Source organism: Myotis nattereri (genome assembly GCF_964212035.1).
Source record: "Myotis nattereri genome assembly, chromosome: 10".
NCBI classification, from domain to species: domain Eukaryota; kingdom Metazoa; phylum Chordata; class Mammalia; order Chiroptera; family Vespertilionidae; genus Myotis; species Myotis nattereri.
In genome coordinates this window covers 76,719,345-76,741,623 of record NC_138085.1, presented here as the reverse complement: position 1 = coordinate 76,741,623, position 22,279 = coordinate 76,719,345, and the positions used below count along the sequence as shown (strand labels likewise).

At 34.6% G+C, this 22,279-nt stretch overlaps 1 protein-coding gene and 1 pseudogene across 5 annotated transcripts in view; one reads left to right on the top strand and one right to left on the bottom strand.

Annotated features, from left to right (window-relative positions):
• The window catches only part of PUM2 (pumilio RNA binding family member 2), a 66,557-nt gene that overhangs the window by 23,765 nt on the left and 20,513 nt on the right, over positions 1-22,279 (bottom strand). For 3 of the 4 annotated variants that reach the window (XM_081100923.1, XM_081100924.1, XM_081100925.1), the window contains 10 exons: positions 21,906-22,014; positions 17,875-18,062; positions 17,135-17,304; positions 13,898-14,168; positions 13,561-13,654; positions 11,875-12,000; positions 9,062-9,204; positions 7,349-7,478; positions 3,376-3,519; positions 2,961-3,257 (listed from right to left, as the gene is read on the bottom strand). In XM_081100923.1, coding sequence (XP_080957049.1) covers positions 2,961-3,257; positions 3,376-3,519; positions 7,349-7,478; positions 9,062-9,204; positions 11,875-12,000; positions 13,561-13,654; positions 13,898-14,168; positions 17,135-17,304; positions 17,875-18,062; positions 21,906-22,014 — 1,672 coding nt within the window. The remainder of the gene's footprint in view (positions 1-2,960; positions 3,258-3,375; positions 3,520-7,348; positions 7,479-9,061; positions 9,205-11,874; positions 12,001-13,560; positions 13,655-13,897; positions 14,169-17,134; positions 17,305-17,874; positions 18,063-21,905; positions 22,015-22,279) is intronic. The other variant, XM_081100926.1, reaches the window with a different exon arrangement.
• On the top strand, positions 5,055-6,611 carry LOC308526364 (charged multivesicular body protein 2b-like; annotated as a pseudogene). The gene is made up of 2 exons: positions 5,055-5,082; positions 6,001-6,611. The product of its transcript is annotated as a charged multivesicular body protein 2b-like (transcript).

The following is a 22,279-nucleotide window of genomic DNA, read 5'->3' as shown; positions in this document are numbered from 1 at the left end:
TTGTCTCACTTGGTATAAATATTTTCAAGTATACTTCCACTTATTTCTAAGCACTGTCCTTTTAAACCAAATGCCTTTTTCATCTAAGGAAATTTCACATTACTTTTCTTAACCTGTCAAGTTTTTTAAGAACATGCTCTATATTCGGACCAATATGGTAATTTGCTTCAAGAGAATGTTAAAGTTTACATTTGGACTTGGTTTTTTAACCTCAAGTCAATTATATATAGGTCATAAGGGTATAGTTTAAAGAGAAAAATTAAGCAGAGTACATGATGGGTACACCAAGGTAAGCTTATAATTCAGACATAAAGAAACTTTAATTACGTCGGTTCTTGTCAAATTCAAAATTCTATAAAGAAAAAAACCAGGCTCCCACGGCTATATTAGGCAAAATATTATAACAATATTCATTCAACCTTTTATACCTGCCAGTTCAGTTTCTGAAAGACTGATGTTGATGTGTTTTATTGAAAATTTTACATCTTAGGATATCATAACAGGGAAGTATCAGGTAACTATATGCATTTTAATAGCAAAAAAAATCACAAACAAATGTAAACGCTAATGTAGTAAATAGCTCTTTTGAGTTGGTTTTGTCAAAACTGTCAGTGTTTGCTACAGTAACTATGCTAATTTAAAAGGACACTGTCAAAGTGATTTTTGTAAGACATGGCTACATTTTAAAGTCCTATTTATTTCAGTAACAATTTAACTAACTGACAAAGACAATAGCTCTCTAATGAAAATAGTAGCACTATCTTTCTCCTGGCAAATAATTAAATGAACCGTAATTTTGACACATGCAATATTTTCCTCCAAAAAGGAAAAGTCAAACCAAACATTTAAAAGTAATTCAGAAATAACTTTAAACATATACAAACTAGCTCCTTTTTACTATATGCTTAAATTATCTGCAAGTGTAATATGAAATATAAAACAAAGTCTATCTAAAATATCTAAGCAGCTAGAAAATGGAGTCACTAATCATTAATTAACTGTGTATATAAAATGTTCAACTGCAAACTTTCAATTGTAACAGCACTTTCTAAATAATGGGTATCAAAAGGATGATTTAATCACTATGTTACAATGGTTAAGCTTCTTGGCCAACTGTTTTATAGAGTACTTAACACTGTTAAGCATTAAATAATTTCATCATATAAGAGAATGACTATGTATGTTATTGTGTGCAAAAATGTGCACATACCACAATATATTTTAAATTTCGTATAGGCATGGAACTGCCATAATGTGAAACGGCAATGATAGATTTGTAACCAAACATATCGTAGCACTTGAATGAATTCTCACAAAATGTCCAAGAAGAGGGAGATGGTATAAGACTATTTACTAGTATTTGGGGTGGCAATTGTTAATACCCTCTGAAGCAAGATGAAACAGAGGTACCCCAGACTGAAAATCAGAATTGAGTAAGCAATGCTCATAGAGGCATGAAGAAGATTAAGTTTTGGGGAAAGAGGCATCTGTAGGGGTCATTTGTGGGAAACAAAATGTTCAAGCCAACCATTTCTGAATGCAGGGGAAAGCTCTTCAAAACTAAGAGACAAATGGGAATTTGGAAGAATTACATAAGGGGCCCTACAAATCTATACCAGACCACCAGCGACATATTTTATCAGAAAAGGGTACACGAGGTTTATCAAAGCTCTTCTCTATTTTCCTTGGGTTACTTAGGGTTTATATTTATAGTTTATGAACTAGTTATTTCAACAAATTTTGTGTTTTTTAAAAGTTATATTCTCTTTGATTTTCTTTGGCATTTAGGATTACTTGGGGAAAATGCTTGTTAACTGTGTTAGAAGCAAAAAATTAGTCCGAACGGAGTCCTTGGGCTGGAGATAAGAATACTAAACTCCAAAAGGGATTATAAAAAAAAAAGAGTAGAAAAATTAAATTAAAAGATTGAACGGTCTCCATGTTCACTAGGTTTTCCCTCAGAAGTTATCGTGCCCATTCTTTAGGCAATTTTGTTAGGCAAGGGTTAAGTCCCTATTGTATTACATTGTAACAAAAAAAGCATTTTGCATCTAAAAGTTTATAGCTGCTATTCAAGACCATTCCTCCCATAAATATTAAACCTGGAAAGCATATTAATAATGGCTGACACGTTAGTTTTGCCATTTTTCACACCAGAAAAGGATATATAACTTAATGGGTGGGAAAATAGACGAGAAGCAGTTTTAATGATTCTAAGAGGTGAGAGAAATAAGGGTAAGCAGCTTTCCCCCTAATGCTTCCTGAATACACTGGAAATGTGAGAGAATGATTAATACAAGGTGTTGTCATCAGTGGGCCTCTTCTCATTTCACTCAATTACAAAATCAGTTTGTATGGATAAGTTATTTAACATTTGAATCTCTCAAGTATTATATATAAAATTAGGCCCTGGGAAAAACACCCTTTCAAACAAACTTTTAGTGATAAAAAGGCTAATTATTTAATCTAAAATAAAGTAAGCACACTGGTAGTTTCTTAGGGACTGTTTAGAACATTTCATTATATTTTATTTTTATATATTATATGAAATAAAGAAAATCATAAGAATCAGTAGCATTTAATAATAAATAATCTAATAAGTACACAAAGACACCAGAAATTTAAGATGGCAAAAGTATTTACTTCCACAAGCATTATGTACAGAATAAGGAAGAGCTAGTAACTAGCATAAAATACTGCTCCAAACAAACCTACTAAAACAAAAATTACAATTCTTAAAGCCAGGGGAAAATGTGTTGTATTTGAGAAAAGGATGGACTGCTTGAAATGAGTTAAAACATTCATGGCTATTTACAGATTTGCAGGAAGTAGTTTGCTTCTACAAAAACCAATAAACCAGTATTTTAATCCTGTCCTTTCTACACTACAAGCTATTTATTATTGCTTATTTTAACATTAAAAACATATATATACCGGATATCATCTTAAAGGGAACTTACCTGATGAACCAAATCCACTGAGAGCAGAGCCTATAGCAGCACCCAAAGAACTACTGCTTCCAAAGCCAAGAGATGTACTTCCAGGTTGGCCAGGTCCGTGAGAAAATAAAGAACTGCTCTGGGAGCTATTAGTCAAAGATGTGCTCCCGTAAAATGAATTAGACTGTAGATTAGTGCTTGGCTGCTGTTGCTGCTGCTGCTGCTGTGGTGGCTGAGTGCCAATTGGCCGAAATAGACCATTTGTGCTGCCTGTAAGACTATTTGCAGTTCCGCCAGCTGCCGCTGCTGCTGCCGCTGCTGCAAAGTAAATTGCAGATACTTCTTAAAACTACTCAGAAAAAATGTTTCTGTTTTTTAAAATATCTCAAACAACATCAGAAAAAAAATTATCCCTGAAAATGCCAATTACACTTACCAGCTTGTGCTGCTGCTGAACTAATTAAAACAGGTGTTGGAGCCATTAATCTAACTGGAGCTCCAAGGCCAGTTCTTGCTCCAGGGCCAACCACTAAGGCACCAGTCTGATCATAATAGGCAGTTGGAGCTAGTACTTGATAGCCTAAACAATATTAAGATAAATGTTTGATGAAAACATGTATTGTAGAAAACATGCATATTTATTTCCCCCTGAATGTTTTTATCAAGCAAAAAACATAGCTATTATATACTTATTTATATAAAACCCGTAGTTACTATATGAAAAACATATTTGAGAAGGTATGGCTAAATGTGTGAAAATGTAGTAAAGCACAGGTTAAGTTTTAACCATTTGTACGCCATAACCGTCTATAGACTCAAGCGGCGGGCCTTTTTAAATTAAATTCAAAATATCGTGGCAGTTAACTGGTTAACAAAGATGTCTTTCACTTGTGGATCACAAAGTAAGGTATTTTCCTTTATATAAAAATTATCAAGTGCTGATAAAAAAAAATATTCCTATTTAGTCATTTCTGAGAAGAGGATGGATAAAAAGACTAAGAAAATGAGTTATAACAAGATATAGAAATGTTTATTACACATTAGTTAAGTTCTAAACCAAGTGCCTCAGTAACAGCATTCCCTTAGATTTTCATTTGTAAGCATCTCTTTAAAAACTTAAATCATGATATAAACAGATACCTTAAAATCATAAGGTAACAATCTATTTGTAAAGGTTCTCAAGCTAAAATTTGAATAAAAATCATGCAGGCATTAGTTTTTTTCATAGCCCTGAACACAAGGCAGGTGACAATTTGCATTATTCCAACTATAGGAGAGTGAAGTTTACCTCTTAGCAGTCTTTCTCAGTAGGGATTCCTCATCTGAACCACAGAACAGAAAATAACTATTTTGCCAATTCTCCCAAGGATGATACATAACAAGTATCACTGTAGATGCACAGGAGAGAAGTTAACTACAAATAGTGGATACTTTAAGTCAATAGGGCTTAGTTTACTCCAGAATTCAAGAGAAAGTCTGCCTTATACAGTAACAGGGACTCAAGCTCAATAGTGACAACCACTTGAAAAAAGGTACTGCCAACCTCCAATACTAAGTTTAAACACTAAGACAACCAGTTTCATGTGTAAAGGTTGTTTTTAATTAAATACAGTAATTTTGACTGTTTTACAATTACAGTTTTATTGTAATAAATATAAATTAGGAGGACTAGTCAAAAGAAGAGATGCAAAGGGCAAAATCTAGGAGGAACGCAGAGCTTCCAAGAACTTTCCTCACGAATGAACTCCTCATGAAATGATAAATTTGAGATTATTAGATATCCAACAGGAGAGGTCCAATAGGATATACAACTCTTAAGTTCAGGAAAGTAAAAAATCTGGGTGTTGTCAACATAAAGATAATATTTAAAGCTATAAGACAAGATGAAATCACCAAGAAAATAAAAAAGGGGTCTATGGATTGAGGGCACTTCACATTAAGAGGTTGGAGAGAGGAGGAATCAGGAAAGAGCCTCAGAAGTAATAACCAGTAAGGAAGAAAAAAAATTTAAACAATGTGGTTTCTTGAAGGCCAAATTAAAAAAAAAAAATCAATGAAGATTGAGTGATCAATAATGTCAAATGGTGCTAAAAGCCACGAGTTGAGAACTGAGCAATGGAGTTAGCAACCTGGAAGCCCCCTGGTAAGGGACAAAAGCCAAACTGGCAAGTTCAGTAAAGAACGAAACCGAAGACCCACAAACAAGTACAGACAATGCTTTTGAGGAATTTTGCTGTAAAAAAGGGGGTATTGAGAGTAACTTTTTTCTTAACCAGAAATGTACTTAACTAGCAGAACATGATAATTTGTTATTGTGAAATAAAACACAAAAAGTCAAAAAAGTATAGTGTTAATGATTGTAACACAAAAAAGTATAACCACTATCTAGTCAAGAAATAGAAACTGCCCAGGAACCCATCTCTCCTATGTCCTTAGCTTAACCACAGTTTTCTCTTTCCCTTAAAAGAGTTACACATTGTCTTATTATTTATAACAATCACTTGGCTTAGATTATTTAAAAGTTTTTATATATAATTCATCCAAGTGGTTGTATACAGATCTTCCCAGTTTCCACTTCCATTATTATACAGCCCCTCATTGGATGGACACCAAAATGCATTTATTCAGTCATCATTTACTGGCAACAGTCTGGGGCTACTATCAACAGTGCTGCCATAAACATTTCTGTACATGTATCCTGAAGTGTATGTGTACATATTTCTCTAACATATAGTAGTTGACACCCTGAGTCAGAGAGTATGCACAATATTTTCAACTTTGGTAAATAATGCCAAGCCACTTCCAAAGTGGTTGTGCATTTTTACACTGTTACCACCTTGGTATTAGAGTTCCCACTACTCCATGATTTTAATAATACTCCACACTGTCAGGCTTTTTAAATGCGGCCAATCTGGGTGACTCTGCAGCGGTATGCTTCACGGATACCATCCTCTGTGGGTCCTACCTAGAGTCCCTGCCCTCTTCTCTTATCCATGGGCTTCACCACCCTGAACTCTCCAAGGGCCTGTCCTTTCCCAGTCATGTGCCAGACTTGGCACAGACTCTGACCATGGCAGCCCTCTTCAAGTAGAAACCGTGGATGGTGTAATAAAGAACAGAATTGAGAGTTACGAGAGGGCTATAAACAGAGATGAAGCAGCATTAGAGAGACAAGAAAAACAGGTAAAATCAGAAATTAAGAAAATGGCCAAAATTGGTAATAAAGAAGCTTTCAGTTTTAGCCAAAGAGCCTGCACAACTATGGAAACAGCAAACAGGAACTTTTGCCCTAAGTACAAAAGTCATTTCTACATCCACACACAAGTGACAAATTTCCAGATGAAGATGGCTGCGCAATGTCTGCTATAGCAAAGACAACGTAGGCAGTTGACAAGAAGATGAATCCACAAAAGACATTACAAAAAATGCAGAATTTCCAGTAGGAAAATATGAAAATGACTGAAGAAATGATTGATGACACACCTGAGGACATCTTTGATGGCTCTGATAATGAAGAAGAAAGCCAAGATACTACGAATCAAGTTCTTGATGAAATTTCTGGAAATATGGCCAAAGCTGTCAGCTCTCTGAAGCTGACCATCTGACTCTACTTCAAAGGCTACAATCTCCAATGAAGAAATTAAACAACTCAAAGTTTTAGGAATGGATTAGTTAAAAAAGCTGTAACATTTTATTTATAATTATTTAGTTATAATTATAAACCAGGCATATTGCCAATTTCTTTTACAAAACACATTTATTTTGCAAAAATGAAGACCATGAGTGAACAGGTGTTTCCTAACCAACTGGTTTTATTTCTTGAAGGACTGCCATGAGAATTCTGGGCTACTTTCAGCTGGAAAGATGCTACAGTTTATGCCACAGAGAAAAAATGGCCCTGGCTACAAAGCTCAGGTGGATAGAGAGTCATCTCAATACACCAAGGTTCTGGGTTCAATCCCTGGTCAGGGCACATACAAGAATCAATCAATGTATGTATAAATAAGTGAACAACAAATCATTGTTTCTCTCCCCCCACCCCCACCCCCCACATCCCCTCTTTCTCTATAATCAAGTGTGTGTGTGTGTGTGGGGGGGGGGGGGGGGGGGGGCTATGTTGAGAATTCTAATACATATTTTCCATCCCTGTCATTAAGTCTCATAAATAGTATTAATTTCAACTCTTGGCATTTGAATTGTAAATAATTTATTGCAAGGTAGGCAAGATTTTTCACTCTTCCGTGTGACAGTCTACATTTAATATTCTAAATCTATTCAAGTAGCCAGTTGCAGGCTCGATCTCTGCTAGGGGGTATAGGGGAAGCAGCCAACAGATATTTTTCTCTCTCTCTAAAAATCAATTACAAAATAATATCTATTCAGATTTCTACAATTAACCAACTATATACCTGGCATGCCAGTAGCAAGACCCTGACCAAAAGCCAAAGTTGGATTTGTTGCTGCAAGTGACTCTGCTTGTTGCCCTTGCTGGCCCTGATTGGGAGTAAGAGGGCGCTGACCTGTTCCAGCACGAAGAACCTACAAAGGACAAATGATTTCCTTAAAAACGAAATTATAAAGTAACACATATATAAATTTATCTTGAACAATTTTGTATATACCAGAAATAGCCTTTGAATATTCTTTGAACATATTTATATGCAATGAAATGTCGATTTAGCATGAAATAATCCAAAATACTCAATATCAAAAACACAATCACTGACTCTTGACAATTAGAACAATCTATTTATTAAGGAACTTGGAGGTTCTAGGTCTTTCAGAAAAATTATTTCTAGTATTTATGCTCTGACAAAATCTTAGATGAACATAAGAAGTTTAATTTATGTTTTATTAGTCTTTAAGGCTGAACACTGAAACACAGGAAGCTTAAGGAAATAAAGTATTATTCATTTAGTCTGTTACGAGATTGTAGTTGAGTGAAAACTTTTAATTGAACCAAGTTTTTAGAATTCAGAAGCTGCTTTTTAGGGTAAAACCTTGGGGTGAACAAAAGAACACAAGATTACATCAAAACAGAGCAAACTCTTAGGGCTGGTCAAATTTTACTACTTTGCAATATGTAGTTGTTTTAGTGATTAAACACAAGCACAATACACATTAATTTCATAAAGATAAATATTTAAGTAATTCAGGATAAGGGGGATTCATTCATTGTAAGACCATCCTATAATTATCACAAATGGGTGCATTATTCAGGTAGTTTGCCTAAAAAAGAAAAAATTTAGATTAAAAATAATTTTTATATGATGTTTTTGTATCTATAAGGATTGAGCCAAAAAACAGCTTCGATAGAACATCAATATATAGTATATTAAACTATATTTAAGAAAATTTAGAATAAAATTTAACTGGCAAGTAAATAACACTATACTTGTCATTAAACTGTTTCTTTGCTAAAAATATGTTGAATTTGACAACCGGATATCTGGAATTTATCAATAGTTTTACATTTACCAAAATAGTTCTAGGAAAGTGCTTGAAATTAAAAAAAAAAAAAATCTTTGTGATAAACATTTTGTTTGAAGAAGGTAAATCTAACCTTTAGTGAAAATATTTCATCTTTTCGTGCTTAAAAATATGAAGTACCCAGTAATCTTCTTTTTCTGGTCAGAACTATATTAAGTTAATACTTAAAATAGTAATTTAAATATCCAGAAGAAAACTGAAAAAAATTGAAGTGACAATTATTTTGATAGGAACATTATTAGCACACTTTAGGAACTGAAAAGAAAAATGTAATATTGCTAGAGATTTCAACAGAAATGTACAACTGAAATACAAGCAAATCTTTAAATTCATAGACTACAGATTAGAAAAAAATCATGTAATCGAGACTTGTGCACTAACTACACAGGTATGGACAAAAGTAGATTTACAGTTGTTTGTATGGAAAAAGACATGCAGGTTATGATTATTAAAATAGCTTTATTAACTAAAAAGAATGTCACAATGGCGCAGTAAACCTACTTCTGGCAATCAGATATATGCATCTCACATATTGAAGAAAATAAAGAGAAAAGACACACATCTTGAACACAAAGAGCTCATACAATTTCAGAGACGCTTCAGATATTAACAGAATGAAGGCAGGCCTATACCTGTTGCTGTCCAGGCTGAGCTTGAGATGCGGCTTGCTGATTTGCTGTGTTGTTTGCCGCAGCTGCAGCTTGTTGCTGAAATAAATTGGCTGGATACACCCCCCATGGAACACCATAATACTGAGGTGGAACCACTGCCGGACCTAAACCTCACATCCCCCACACACACACAAAAAGAAAAAAAAGGGGGGGGAAAGTCACTACATTTTATAGATAAATGAGGTCAGTCACCGCTAGATCATAAAAGGGGATAGTATTTAAGACTTAGAGAAGATGTCCTTATAATCCTGTATCCACTTACACCTACTATACCCTTTTACTTTTGCTTATTCTATTAGGGAGAAAGTCTCACTGAAACATTAATTACTGAGAGAGAGAGTGAATATTTAAGAGCAACAGCAGTGGCCTTAATGGAGAAACGTGAAGCTAAACTTAAGAGGACCAATGAATTAACAGGACAGTTAACTATCCAACATTCACTAAATGCCAGTTTATGGGTTTGATACTGACAAACAAGTTAATTAGAAAACATTATTCACCAAAGAATTGTAAGATCCTCTATTCTCAATTCATTACTTCTCTTAAAAATATTTTGACTATTGAAAAGAATTATGAAAATAAACTAGACACTCATCTTCTGATTTGCAATCTATAATATAAAACTAAAGAACATTCTGGTACCAAGCTTGCCACAACTATTTTTGAATCGCAAACCTTGAATTTTAAAATATTTTTCATATTTAAAGTAGACTTAGTCACAATTCTCACAAGGCAACTGAAAATCACACAAAAACATCAGTTTTTATGTGGTTAGGAAAATGGGACTAGTGAGTCAAGGCAAGAAAAAACTAGATAATATGAGCACAGAGGAACACAAACATAAGAAAGCAAACTAAGAAAAATAGAATTACTCTCTTTTACTTAATTCAAGACAATGTTTGATCCCTAGAAAGTAAATAGCATCATGTACAATAAGCCCATCATTAAACTAGTAAGCAAGGTGTCATGATTCCTGACTAAGAAACATGTTCCACTGATATGGAATTTAGTGTATCTAATTTGTAGATTTTTTAAGAGTCAGACAACTACCAAGAGCCTCTCTGTTCAAAACGGTATCCAGAAGCCATTAACAGCTATTAATAGCTTGTGGCTATCTAATAATTAAAAGTTGGATAGCCTAAATTGAGATGTGTTGTAAGTATAAATAAACACGGATTCTGAAGAGCTAGCATGAAAAAAGGGAAAAATATCTATTAATAATTTTAAAAATGTTGATTATATATTGAAATTATTTTAGATATGTTGGACTAAATCAAACATATCATTGAAATTAATTTCATCTTTTTTTATTTCTATAAAGTGGCCACAAGAAAAATTTTAATTACATTATCTGGCTCACACTATATTTCTGCTAGATAGCACTGGTCTTAGAAAGCCGAAGTCCAGAATGCCTACCATGTGCATCTCAAAACTAATGACCTCTTAAAGTTGCTTCTTTCAGTTCCATAGATTAATGATTTCTGTATGAATGATATACCAGCACTTTACACACTAACATCCAATTAAATGGCACCAAAAAAACTGACATGCTTATGGAATCACATGCAGATATAGACCAAAAACTACTCAATGTGATAGATCAGTTTCAGTCAGCAAACTAAGATATTAAACAATACGAAATTAACAATTTTTTCCACTTCTTAAACTCCTAAATAAAAAAAAAAAGTCCCCAAACTCCTCAGCAAAGACTGTTCTCATTCCAGTGAACACACTTCTGTGGTTGACATCACCCTGTGCCTTCCTTGATAACCAACATAAACCATGCTTAAGACAAATTCATTTCTGTCTTTGTAATCAAGTCAACCTAAAACACGCCCCTCCCCCCAAACTCCTATAGAGCAGCAAATTACTTTGCTGAGAGAGACTGTGCCTGACAAGCACGGAACTTTTCCTTACTTAAATGAGCAATAAATACAGCTTCAGTTTCTAAAAAACATCCCCCCAGCTTTATTGTGATATAATTGGCATGTAACACTATATAGTTTTGGTGTTTATTTCAGCTGAGTGGTGGTTTCAAGGTTTCACAGTTTTTAAGAAGTTCTTTGTAACTCCACCCCATCTTTTGTCCCTCAACTTACTTGCAAATTTCAATATTGCTAAATAAACTTTACTTTTACATACTCATATTCAAGAATGCAGAAGCACTTTAACATATACTTTCCCTGATGTGGGTATTTACAACACTAACCCAGTTTATTTTTTGAGAAGTAACTTTAATTTACATTGTCTCTGTGGGTAATGAATGGGATTGGCCACAAGAATGAAGATTTTTTGGCAATGTAAGATTTCTGAAACTAAAAAACTAAAAGGTAAATCAATTATGTATAGGAGGAAAATTATCAGGCTTATGTTTCTTCTGTAGCATTACAGTTAAAAAATAAACTCTGGCCCTAGCTGGTTTGGCTCAGTGGATAGAGCATCAGCCTGCAGAGTGAAAGGTCCCAGGTTTGATTCTGGTCAAGGGCACATGCCTGGGTTGTGGGCTCGATCCCCAGTGGGGGGCGTGCAGGAGGCAGCCGATCGATGATTCTCTCTCATCATTGATGTTTCTATCTCTCTCTATCCCTTCCTCTCTGAAATCAAAATAACTAACTAACTAACTAACTAACTTACTTCTGGAAACTTCAGCTCATTTTGTATAAATGTTTCAGTTGTTCCTAGGAACTTCAAATTGCCCAAATAGACCAAAATAAAGCTTAAACCAAGATTAAAACTAAATCCATAATAAGCAACAGGGATGAACAATAAGTTACCTGCTAGTGTTGCTGCTGCAGCCAATCCTGCTGCGGTATATGGATCAGTCCCTGCAGGAGGAGCACTAATAATATATGGATTTGGCACAAATGCAGCTGGAGCAAGGCCTGCTGAGAATACACCAGCTATATTTAAAAGGGGGAGAAATAATGAATGAAAATGTAAAGTATGATTTTCGTCATTAAATAAAAACATTTCTACTTTGAATTTGGGATGGAGAAGGAGAATGTACTTAAATTCTTGGGCATTTAACAATATATTAAAAGGTTCTTCATTTCTGAAACAGAGATTCTGATGGTCAGAGTTTTCACTTTTCCAACCAGGAAATAAATCAAAGTTAGCCAAAATCAGATAGGCATAAAATGGTTACATGTGATAAAATGACATAAAACTATACATGCACACATTTATTATGTCGTATTCCTGGTTTTGGTACTATACTATAATTATGTAAAGTGTAGCTGGGGAACCTTTAAAAAACCCAACACAAACAGCACATACTTGAACTCCAGTAGTAACAAATATGTCATTTTAATAATTCACATTAAAGACTAAAGATTGCTCAGCTGGCGTGGCTCGATGGTTGAGTATTGACCTATGAACCAGGAGGTCACAGTCCCTAACATGAAGGTCAGGGCATATGTCCGGGTTGTGAGCTCAGTCCCCAGTGTGGGGCGTGCAGGAGGCAGCCAATCAATAATTCTCTCTCATCAGTAATGTTTCTGTCCCCCCCCCCGCCCCCCCCCGCTTTTCTCTCTGGGTGGGGGGAAAAAAGACTAAAAGTCCCAAAACCTTAATGAAGGAATAAAATACCTTTAAATTTTTTCTTAGGATTTCTATTTTTAAACCGCTTTAAAAAGAAACATTCTGGCCGAAACCGGTTTGGCTCAGTGGATAGAGCGTTGGTCTGCGGACTGAAGGGTCCCGGGTTCGATTCCGGTCAGGGGCACGTACCTGGGTTGCGGGCATATCCCCAGTGGGAGATGTGCAGGAGGCAGCTGATCGATGTTTCTCTCTCATCGATGTTTCTAACTCTCTATCTCTCTCCCTTCCTCTCTGTAAAAAAAAAATCAATAAAATATATTTAAAAAAAAAAAAAAAGAATGTATGGCAGTTAAAAAAAAAAAAAAAAGAAACATTCTGTTCTAGCAGGTTTGGCTCAGTGGCTAGAGCGTCAGCCTGCGAACTGAAGGGTCCCGGGTTCGACTTCAGTCAAGGGCATATACCCAGGTTATAGACTCGAGCCCCAGTGTGGGGTGTGCAGGAAGCAGCCAATCAATGATTCTCTCTCATCATTGATGTTTCTCTCTCTCCCTCTTATTTCCTCTCTGAAATCAATAAAAAAATATTTTTACAAAAAAATAAACATTCTGATTTGATAATGGAAACAAATAATTTCAATGGAATTTCCAAGTGTTTGACTCTCTCAACTGCACATTGTGAAATAAAATTATTTGCTGACTTCATTCACCAAATTAGATTTTTATATAACCAAGGATACACATAATAATCAGAAACAGTGTTCCCTAGTAAATCTTTACTCCTGCCATGTAATCTATTAATCTTTGATGATCTCAATGAGATGTTTAAAAGAGTAATGAAATAACACTCAGTAAAAGGAAAAACATCTAAATGCTTTAACACAGGATTGAGTCTAATCAAAATGGTAACTTATAAAAACTCACCTATATGTGGCTGCTGAGCTGCGGCTAATGCATATTGTTGCTGTTGAGCTGCAGTTAACTGCTGAACTGTTAATGCATTAGTCCTTTGAAAGAGCTATTAGGGGAAATATTTAATACAAAAATTAGTCTCAAAGCATTACATTTCTATTTAGAAAACTGTGAATAGAATATTTTACACACTTAGTTAAAAAACTTTCTCAACTACAAAAACATTTATTCAATAAAATATGAAGTGTTCCATAGCACCCCTATTATTCATATTAATGCCTCTTAGCACTTCAGGCTACACATCAGTACATAGTTAAGAGGAGCCTCTTTAAAGGAGGGGCATGCTTACCTGCTGCTGGGAATTGTAGTCAAACAGGCCTACAGTAGCTCCTGAAGAGTCCATTGGTACCTGATTACCAGGATAGTCAAACTGTAAAGAATCCAGACCAACTTGTTCCATGGCATCCAGATTCTGAGTTTCAGGATTTGAAAATTCTTCAACAAGTGGTTTATTAGTTGTAGGATTAGGAAGAGGGCCCAATCCTTCTGGGGAATTAGTATTGGGGCCCAGGCGCTCAACTACTTCAGTTGGAGAGGCTTGACGACTTCCAGGAGTACGACTATAAAAGAAAACAGAAAGACATTATGAGTAAAAGTAACAACTCAAAAATTGAAATGGGAAAGCAGGAAAATCATAAAAAACACGTAGTTGTAGAGAGGACAAATTAGGCATCCCAGGTCACCAACCATTTTACTTTAAAATATTATTTGTCTGTCTAAACTAAATTCTTCTGAAGAACTGACATGGTTTTAGTTATAAAAATTATTAATGAATGTTCTTTCCAATTTAAATAGCATAAAGATATAACTCAATTTTATAGATAAGAAAACTGGCCAATACCACAATTTAGGCTCAGACTACCTAAATTTTTTTTCTCAAAACATAGACAAAATGAATAGCAGGTATATGAAGAGCCACCTATAAGTGACAACGCCTACCATCCTCCTGGCCCGTCTTCCAGGCCTCAGTTTCTTTACTGAAGAAACTGGAGATGACCTGTGGTTCCAAGTAAGAGAAACAAACCAAAAACTATTTGTAAACCTCTCCCCATCCCCACCCATGACAGCTCCCCAATTTGGCATAATCTTTATAACACCAAATTGCTCCAGTTTAATTAAGTCATCAGAAAGAAATGAAAATGTGTAACACTGGTCAAAACTGTTTTTCTACTGACTAGCCTCCTTAACTTTCCCCAAGAAATTAATTAACACTGGACTAAATTTTAAGCAATGACTTTTTATAAAATCAACATCTCTCATCGTCTAAACTTTCTTTTTACTTCTAGACATAATGAATCCTCATTTATAGTCTGTTTTTTTCTACAGTAATATATTTTTTAAATTTATCTTTATTGTTGAAAGTATTACAGATTTCCCCTTTCTTTCCCTACTGACCCCCTCCACCCCCAGCAGTTCCCTCCTAGCCCCTCATCACACTATTGTATGTGTCCACTTATATGCATATAGGCATGTAAGTTCTTTGGTTAATCCCTACCCACCCACCCACCACCATCTTCCCTCTGAAATATTTTAAATAAGATCCTTTCCCCGTACAAGAAATAAGTTTGTTTTGAGGAACAATGAGTTCACAGTATGTTCATATATAAGTGCTTAAATAAATGGCAATAATTATTTTACCTAGCTTTCAATGCCAGTTGTTACACCTATGTAACTGTCCCCCACTATCAGGTATTTTACATTGGGGTAAGTTTGCTAACACATACAGAACATTTTACAAAGTAACTACTGAATTATAAGAATGATTTCCCAGATATTTAGGTGAACTTACATTTTATTTAAAGATCAACTATTGTCCATATAATATTAGAAGAAATTTCAAACTCCTTTCTGCTTTATGCATACCTAATTTTTCATGTGACTATTCCAAAGGTTTATTTATCATTCAGAATATATGGAGGAGGGGAGTGAGACTGAAATGATGTTCTTTAAAATCAGCCAATTAGAAAAATAAGACAGTCTGCTATAGTTTTTTCATTCGTTTCAGTTCTATTCTGATAATGTATATATTGATGACTTATCAGTTAATGTACATATTAATGATATGCAGCAGTGACCATATGGCCACAGCTATTAGTTTAAAATACTTTTACACTGTAATGTAAATTCATGTTAATATGGAAAAGTATAACCTCATACAAAACAACTCTAATTTAGCAAAAAGTGCAGGATACAATGGGAAAAAAGTCATGTGCTATCAGTGGTGCTCTTTTCTTGCTATAGTTAATGGTGTATTAACACTTCAATTATAAATGTATACTCTGAGGGGTTTATAATCAATTCAGTTTTACATGCATGCCCTTGACCAAAATTTAGGTAACAGCAGAAGAGCAAAATCAGGATACGGTTCTAAAACAAATTGACTAGCATTAAATTTATTTCTTATCAAAAGAGGTTTCCAGGTTTTGGATGCTTTTTTGCACTTAGGACAAATAAAATGACACTTTTAAAGGGCCCTTGTTTCTCTGATTTTGATGACTAAGGCAATGAATGTAAAACCCACATGTACCTACACTCAGTTAACTGAGATTCCACGGTTCAGAAAATCTCAAAGAAATGGCTCATTTTCAGGGACAGGCCCCAAAGCATCTGATTATTGAAGTATAAAGTATAGGAAATCATTACAAAGAAACAACTTCCTAATATTTAGACAAAGGTGCACCACCTAATCAAAGGTTAGAAGAAATATTTGTTTAATTGCCATAAATAGACAACTAAAAAGCTACAACTTATAGAATTGAGCTGAAAGCTAACTTTTTGAAGCCTCTAATATGCTCCCCACTTGCCAATTTCAGGAATGTTAAGTATTAACACAAACTCATATAAAGGTCACAGACCCTAAGAGCTAATTATGTTTCCTCATTTTCAAGATTAAGAATTAAATTGGAGGTAGGAAACACAAAACAGGGATAAAAATAGGAAACTCCACAGAAAGGTGCTTAAGAGCAACCCCAAGCCCTAACTGGTTTGGCTCAGTGGATAGGCCTGTGGACTGAAGGGTCCCAGGTTTGATTTCGGTCAAGGGCATGTACCTTGGTTGTGGGCACATCCCCAGTAGGGGGTGTGCAGGAGGCAGCTGATCTCCATGTTTCTAACTCTCTATCCCTCTCCCTTCCTCTCTGTAAAAAATTAATAAAATATATTTTTAAAAAAAGAGCAACCCCAAGAAGTCTGCCAGGAAAAATCACTATTAAATTTGAAATCCACTAAACTTTAGCAGAAAGGAAAAAGTTAAAATTTAGAAAGGTAACAGTAGCTTCTAACATTAACGCCTTCAATAGAATGCACTAGATGAGAGAATATTTTTAAGAATTGTTTTTAAAAATGGCTCATAATCATTAACTAATATTTCTTATTTAAAAAATTAAATGTTCCTCCAGAGTAACACAAGGTACAAAGGGAAATAAAATAAACCCAAACTGGAAAAATGTCTACATCAGTTACATCAACTAGTAGTAATAATCCCTAAAGAGATATGCTTTTCTTCTTGAGAAAGTTAAAATCTTACTTAAAATCTTTGCAATCGGCATCCATTCCATTTGGCAAACCTCTGCCATTTATTTTAGAATCATCATCATCTCCTTGTTTAAGATCTCTGTTTTGGTCCTCCTCAAATGGAGAAGCCTTGCCTTTTTGATCTCCTTTCTCAGGTCCATCTGTTTCAGCATCTCTAGTGCCCTGAGGAAAAAGAATCTGTTTGATTCTGAATATTTAATAGAACACACAAAAAAGAGCACCATAAGGTGACCTAAAACTACACTATGGTGCATGTAAACAATAAAAACATTGAATCTTACTTTAATTTTGTATTCAACTAATTTATCAAAGGCCAAAAAATTGAGTGCAAACCAGTGATTTATAACAGAAGGGCTAAGGCAACCTTAACTATAGCGGTGCTGAATAAGCGGTAACACCACAAACGAGATTAAAATTCTACTTAATGCAGAGATGATTTTGTTTACTTACTTTCAGATCAAGTTCTACCACAAATAAGCAATTTTAATCTTGCAAATTATGTATTGTAATTAATATGGTTTCATTTTTGTAACATGGTTAAGATTATAAATATTCTCAGGAGTTCTACTGTTTCATGTATTTCAAGAAGTGGCCAAGAGAAGAAGATGAGCACTAATAGCTAGCTACACAATTTCCTTTAGCTCTAGGAAGGGCCAGAAAAATAAACTGATTTAAAGATAACCAAATAACCACTGAACAATTATTAAATATTTCTTTATTCAAAATACTTACAAAAGTCCCCTTCCTAAATCGAGAATCCAATTTATCAGCAGGAGAAGAACTTAGCACATATTCTACCATGCTCACACCAAGGCCTCCACTTTCTGATCGCGGAGACAGTATTGCATTTACTTCACTGTTTCCATGAAAACCCTGTCCAGATCTTCTCTGTACCATAATAGGCTGGGATAGTGAATGGTCTGTTTGGAAGAAAGAACACAATTTCATATTTGTACTTTTAAATTAACTGAATAAACTTACACAAATTAATACACTAAAATAAGAAAAATCAGTATACTGTTCTATTTTTAATGTTATTACAATCTTTATGAAAAGCTCTTCATTCTGCTGAGACTTACTGGGCACATGTCTTAATCCAGATAAAAAGAGCCATTTGATAAAAAAATAGGTAAAAGCCTAAATGAAGTTTTATGTTTTGTTTTAAATATGTCAACCAAAAAAGGTCAATGGAGAAACAATCTGAAGGCTCAGTTGCCTATAAACATTAAAAAATGAAGGTTCTTCAAACTGATGGTTGCCAGATGGGAGGGGGGCTGGGGAAATGGGTGGAAAAGGTACAGAGATTAAGATGTACAAATTACCAGTTATAAAAACAGTCATAGGGAATATAAAGTACAGCATAGGGAATATAATGAATAATCCTATATAATAAAAGCATAATATGCTAAGTGTTTGACCAATCGGTCGACCATTCAGTTGACCGCTTGACCAGTCACTATGATGCACACTGACCACCAGGGGGCAGATGCTCCAACCAGTAGGTTAGCTTGCTGCTGGGGTCAGGCTGATAAGGATTAGGAGAGAGGGCCAGACACGCCCTGGAGCCCTCCCGAAGTCCCTCCCCGGCCAGCTGGCCCCAATCGGCCCTGATCACTGGCCAGGCCAAGGGACCCCACCTGTGCACAAATTCGTGCACCGAGCCTCTAGTAATATAATAAGTACATATGGTATTAGATGGGTACTACTAGGCTTATTGGAAAGATCATTTTGTAAGTTATATAAATGTCTAATCACTATGTTGTACCCCTAAAACTAATACTGTATGCCAACTGTAATTGAAAAAGAAGTTATTTTGGTGATTCATAACAATTCAAGACAAAAACCTTTAGGGATAAATTCTAGAATAAAGATAACTGTTCCTAAATTGGCAGAGGCACTTCTCAAGCTTACTGTTATGTACTGGACAGATGCAGAACACATGGCAATACTGCTATAAACACAAACTTATTGTTTGTGTTTATAGCACAAACTAGTAGTAACACCGAATTTTCTATTCTTGGTATAAAAACTAAGTAGTAACACAGAATTTCCTATTCTTGGTGTAAAAACTATGTATTGAAGATGTTTAAAAAACAAACGAACAAAAAACAAACAAAACAAAAAACCTAAGCATCACTTAAAGGGTATTTTAAAAAGTCCCTTCTAGTTTAAAAGTTTTCCATTTATTTTTGATTAACAAAAAATTATCCATCTGGTACGAATACCCTTTCTTAAATATTTCTGTAACAAAAGAAAAGGCAGTACTTAAGCTCTGAGAGCAAATGAATACAAATATAATAAAACATTTGAGGCAACATTCATATACATTTGCAAAAAAAAAAAAAAAAAAGGTTTTTAAAGGAACCAATAGGCTCTTGCTACCTATGGCTTTTTTGTGAACATGTTCAATACTCAATATGAGGTCTAGTCCTTAAGTGGCTGAACTATCACAGAAGTACCTAGTCTTTATTTCATTAACTGTAATAATTTTTAAATGATTGCTACTTTTGTTAAACCATATGAAAACATTTCTATTTTAATATCTTTATCCATGAGAAATTTAGCCATATTTTTTATTTGATCATTCACCCATTCATTTACCCAGTTCAAATACTGATTTACTGCCTGTTGTATCAAAGAACAAACAAGACAGTCCCTACCCTCAAAGATATTATAGGCTTAATAGAAGGCAATCATAACAGAGTAAAAGTGCTTCAGTAAAAACAATCCAGATTATTATTAGAAGGGAAGGAAAGGGTATCAATCTTTTCTAGTCTTAGAGTAAACTCCAATCAGAAGGGCAAGAATTAAAGTGGGGAAAAAATAAAAGTGAAGATGGGGGTGGAAAGAGCATTTCAGTTAAGAGAAACCAGCATGTTCAAAGATCTGGAAGTTCCAGAACAAAATGAAATTAACAATCACAAGTAGTTCAGTTCAGCTGAGAAGGAAATATGACAGTCTCCTGCAGTCATGGAAATAATCTTTCTTAGAACAACAATTCCTTTAGAACAGGAATGTTATTCTTATTTGTACATGCTTGGAATTCAATAAAGTTTTTTCAGTAAATATAACTCCATTTATTTCTCATGTCTACTACTAAAAACTAATATTCCTCTTCAAAATTTTATCCATATAACTAAAAAAATTGGGAGAGTGATATAAGGAATTAACTAAAATTATAAATTAGAAATATCAGGAACAAATGTGCTCAAGATGCTTTGCTTTGGAATGCTTTAAAAAATATCTGGTTCTGGTAAATAAAGTTATTAATCATTCAACTCCCAAAACAAAAATCAAAGCATGTCTATCAGTTTTCAAGCACATGTGATTTCTAGCAAAGTATAAGTGCCTTTTAGGGGGAAAATGTATCCCGGTCCAAATAAATGAATAATTTAAATTAAGAGATCAATCTAATATATGTTAAAATCGGGGGCGGGGGTGAATTCCTTGAGGCAAAAGATCAAATCTCATTTATTGGTTTGAGAATACATTACCACTGGCTGGTGAAACTGGTGGAAAAGGTACAGATCAAGCACTACCATAAACTGGTAGTGCTCACTGGTTAAACTCAAAGAAAATTCTCATTATTTTTAGGAAAATTTAGTCTAAATTAGTAGTTACCAAAGCTTTCAATCTTTTTCTTAAATATGTTTTTTAATTGATTTCAGAGAGATAAAGGGAGAGAAATATTCATTAGCTACCTCCTGCACACCCCCTACTGGGGATCAAGCCCACTGAGCCAGGGCATGTGTGCTACCAGAAATAGAACTGGCAATCTTTTAGTGAATGGAAAGACGCTCACCCAACTGAGCCACACTGGCCAAGGCTTTCATTCCTTTTTCCATTTTAAATGTAGAGTATTAATTGCCAGAGAATAGACTGAGGAATTGGGGAGCTGGGTGAAAAAGGTTAAGGGATGGGGAACCACAAACTGGTAGTCACAAAATAGTCCTGAGAATGTATAGTACAGCAGAGAGAATATAGTCATTAGTGTAATAATTATGTACGGTGCCAGTTTGGTACTTGAAATATCGGTTGGGTACTTGTAAAGTACATGATTGTCTAGCCACTTATGGTGTACACATAAAACTAAAATTAAAAAAAAATAATAATAAAGGCACAGCCAGTGTGGCTGTGGTTGAGCATCGACCTATGAACCAGGAGGTCACAGTTTGATTTCTGATTGGGCACATGCCCAGGTTGCAGGCTCAATCCCAAATAGGAGGCATGCAGGAGGCAGACGATCGATGTTTCTCTCTCATCAATGTTTCTGACTCTCCATCCCTCTCACTTCCTCTCTGTAAAAAATAAATAAAATATATTTAAAAAAAAAAAATTCAGTCTGCTCCCTTTCTGGGAATTCTATCTTACTAAGGAAGTTTACTTTCTTTTTGGGTGTGGCTACTGTCTTATAAAGCTGGATTAGACTGCAATTAGATAAATCTGTCACTGTCCTGTAATACAATTTAAAATTTCTATGGTTAATGCATCCTCTATTTTAATGAGAATTCAGAATTCTATAATCAGTTTTCACTTCAAAGAAAAACTCAGTAAATCTTATTGTGACAAGCACTTCTAGTCAATAAGTGGATCATTAAATAAGGATCAATTTACACCTGAAAATGTGCATTATAATGATTAATGAAATCTTCAACCAAGACATCACAAATTTTCTCCAACTATTGCCTGGGAGTAGGCAGGGTTTTTAAAAAGTCAAATAAATTAATAATTCAATAATTCTCACACATATATCACAAACTTACGAGAAGTTCCCCATGCAGTCTCTCTCCATTCATCATCCCCAAGAAAAATGCCTTTTTGTCCATCTTTTGTTGAATCATCAGGTTCCCAAAACTTTTTGGTAGGCAAAAGCTATTTGGGGGAGAAAAATATTACATTTAAATTTTATTCTAATTACAAATAACTAATATGTAGAGGAAAGCAAACTTACCACTAATATGTACAAGTTAATTTCAATGAAAATTCAGAGTGACCTATTACCTAATTTGTCTCAATAAAAAAATAACTTCCTACTTATATTTGAGTACTGGCTCTAATAATTCTAGTCTTAAACATTATATCAAAGTCAACATCTGACTTTTCCTGATTTTTAACATTTTTCAAAACACATATTGGT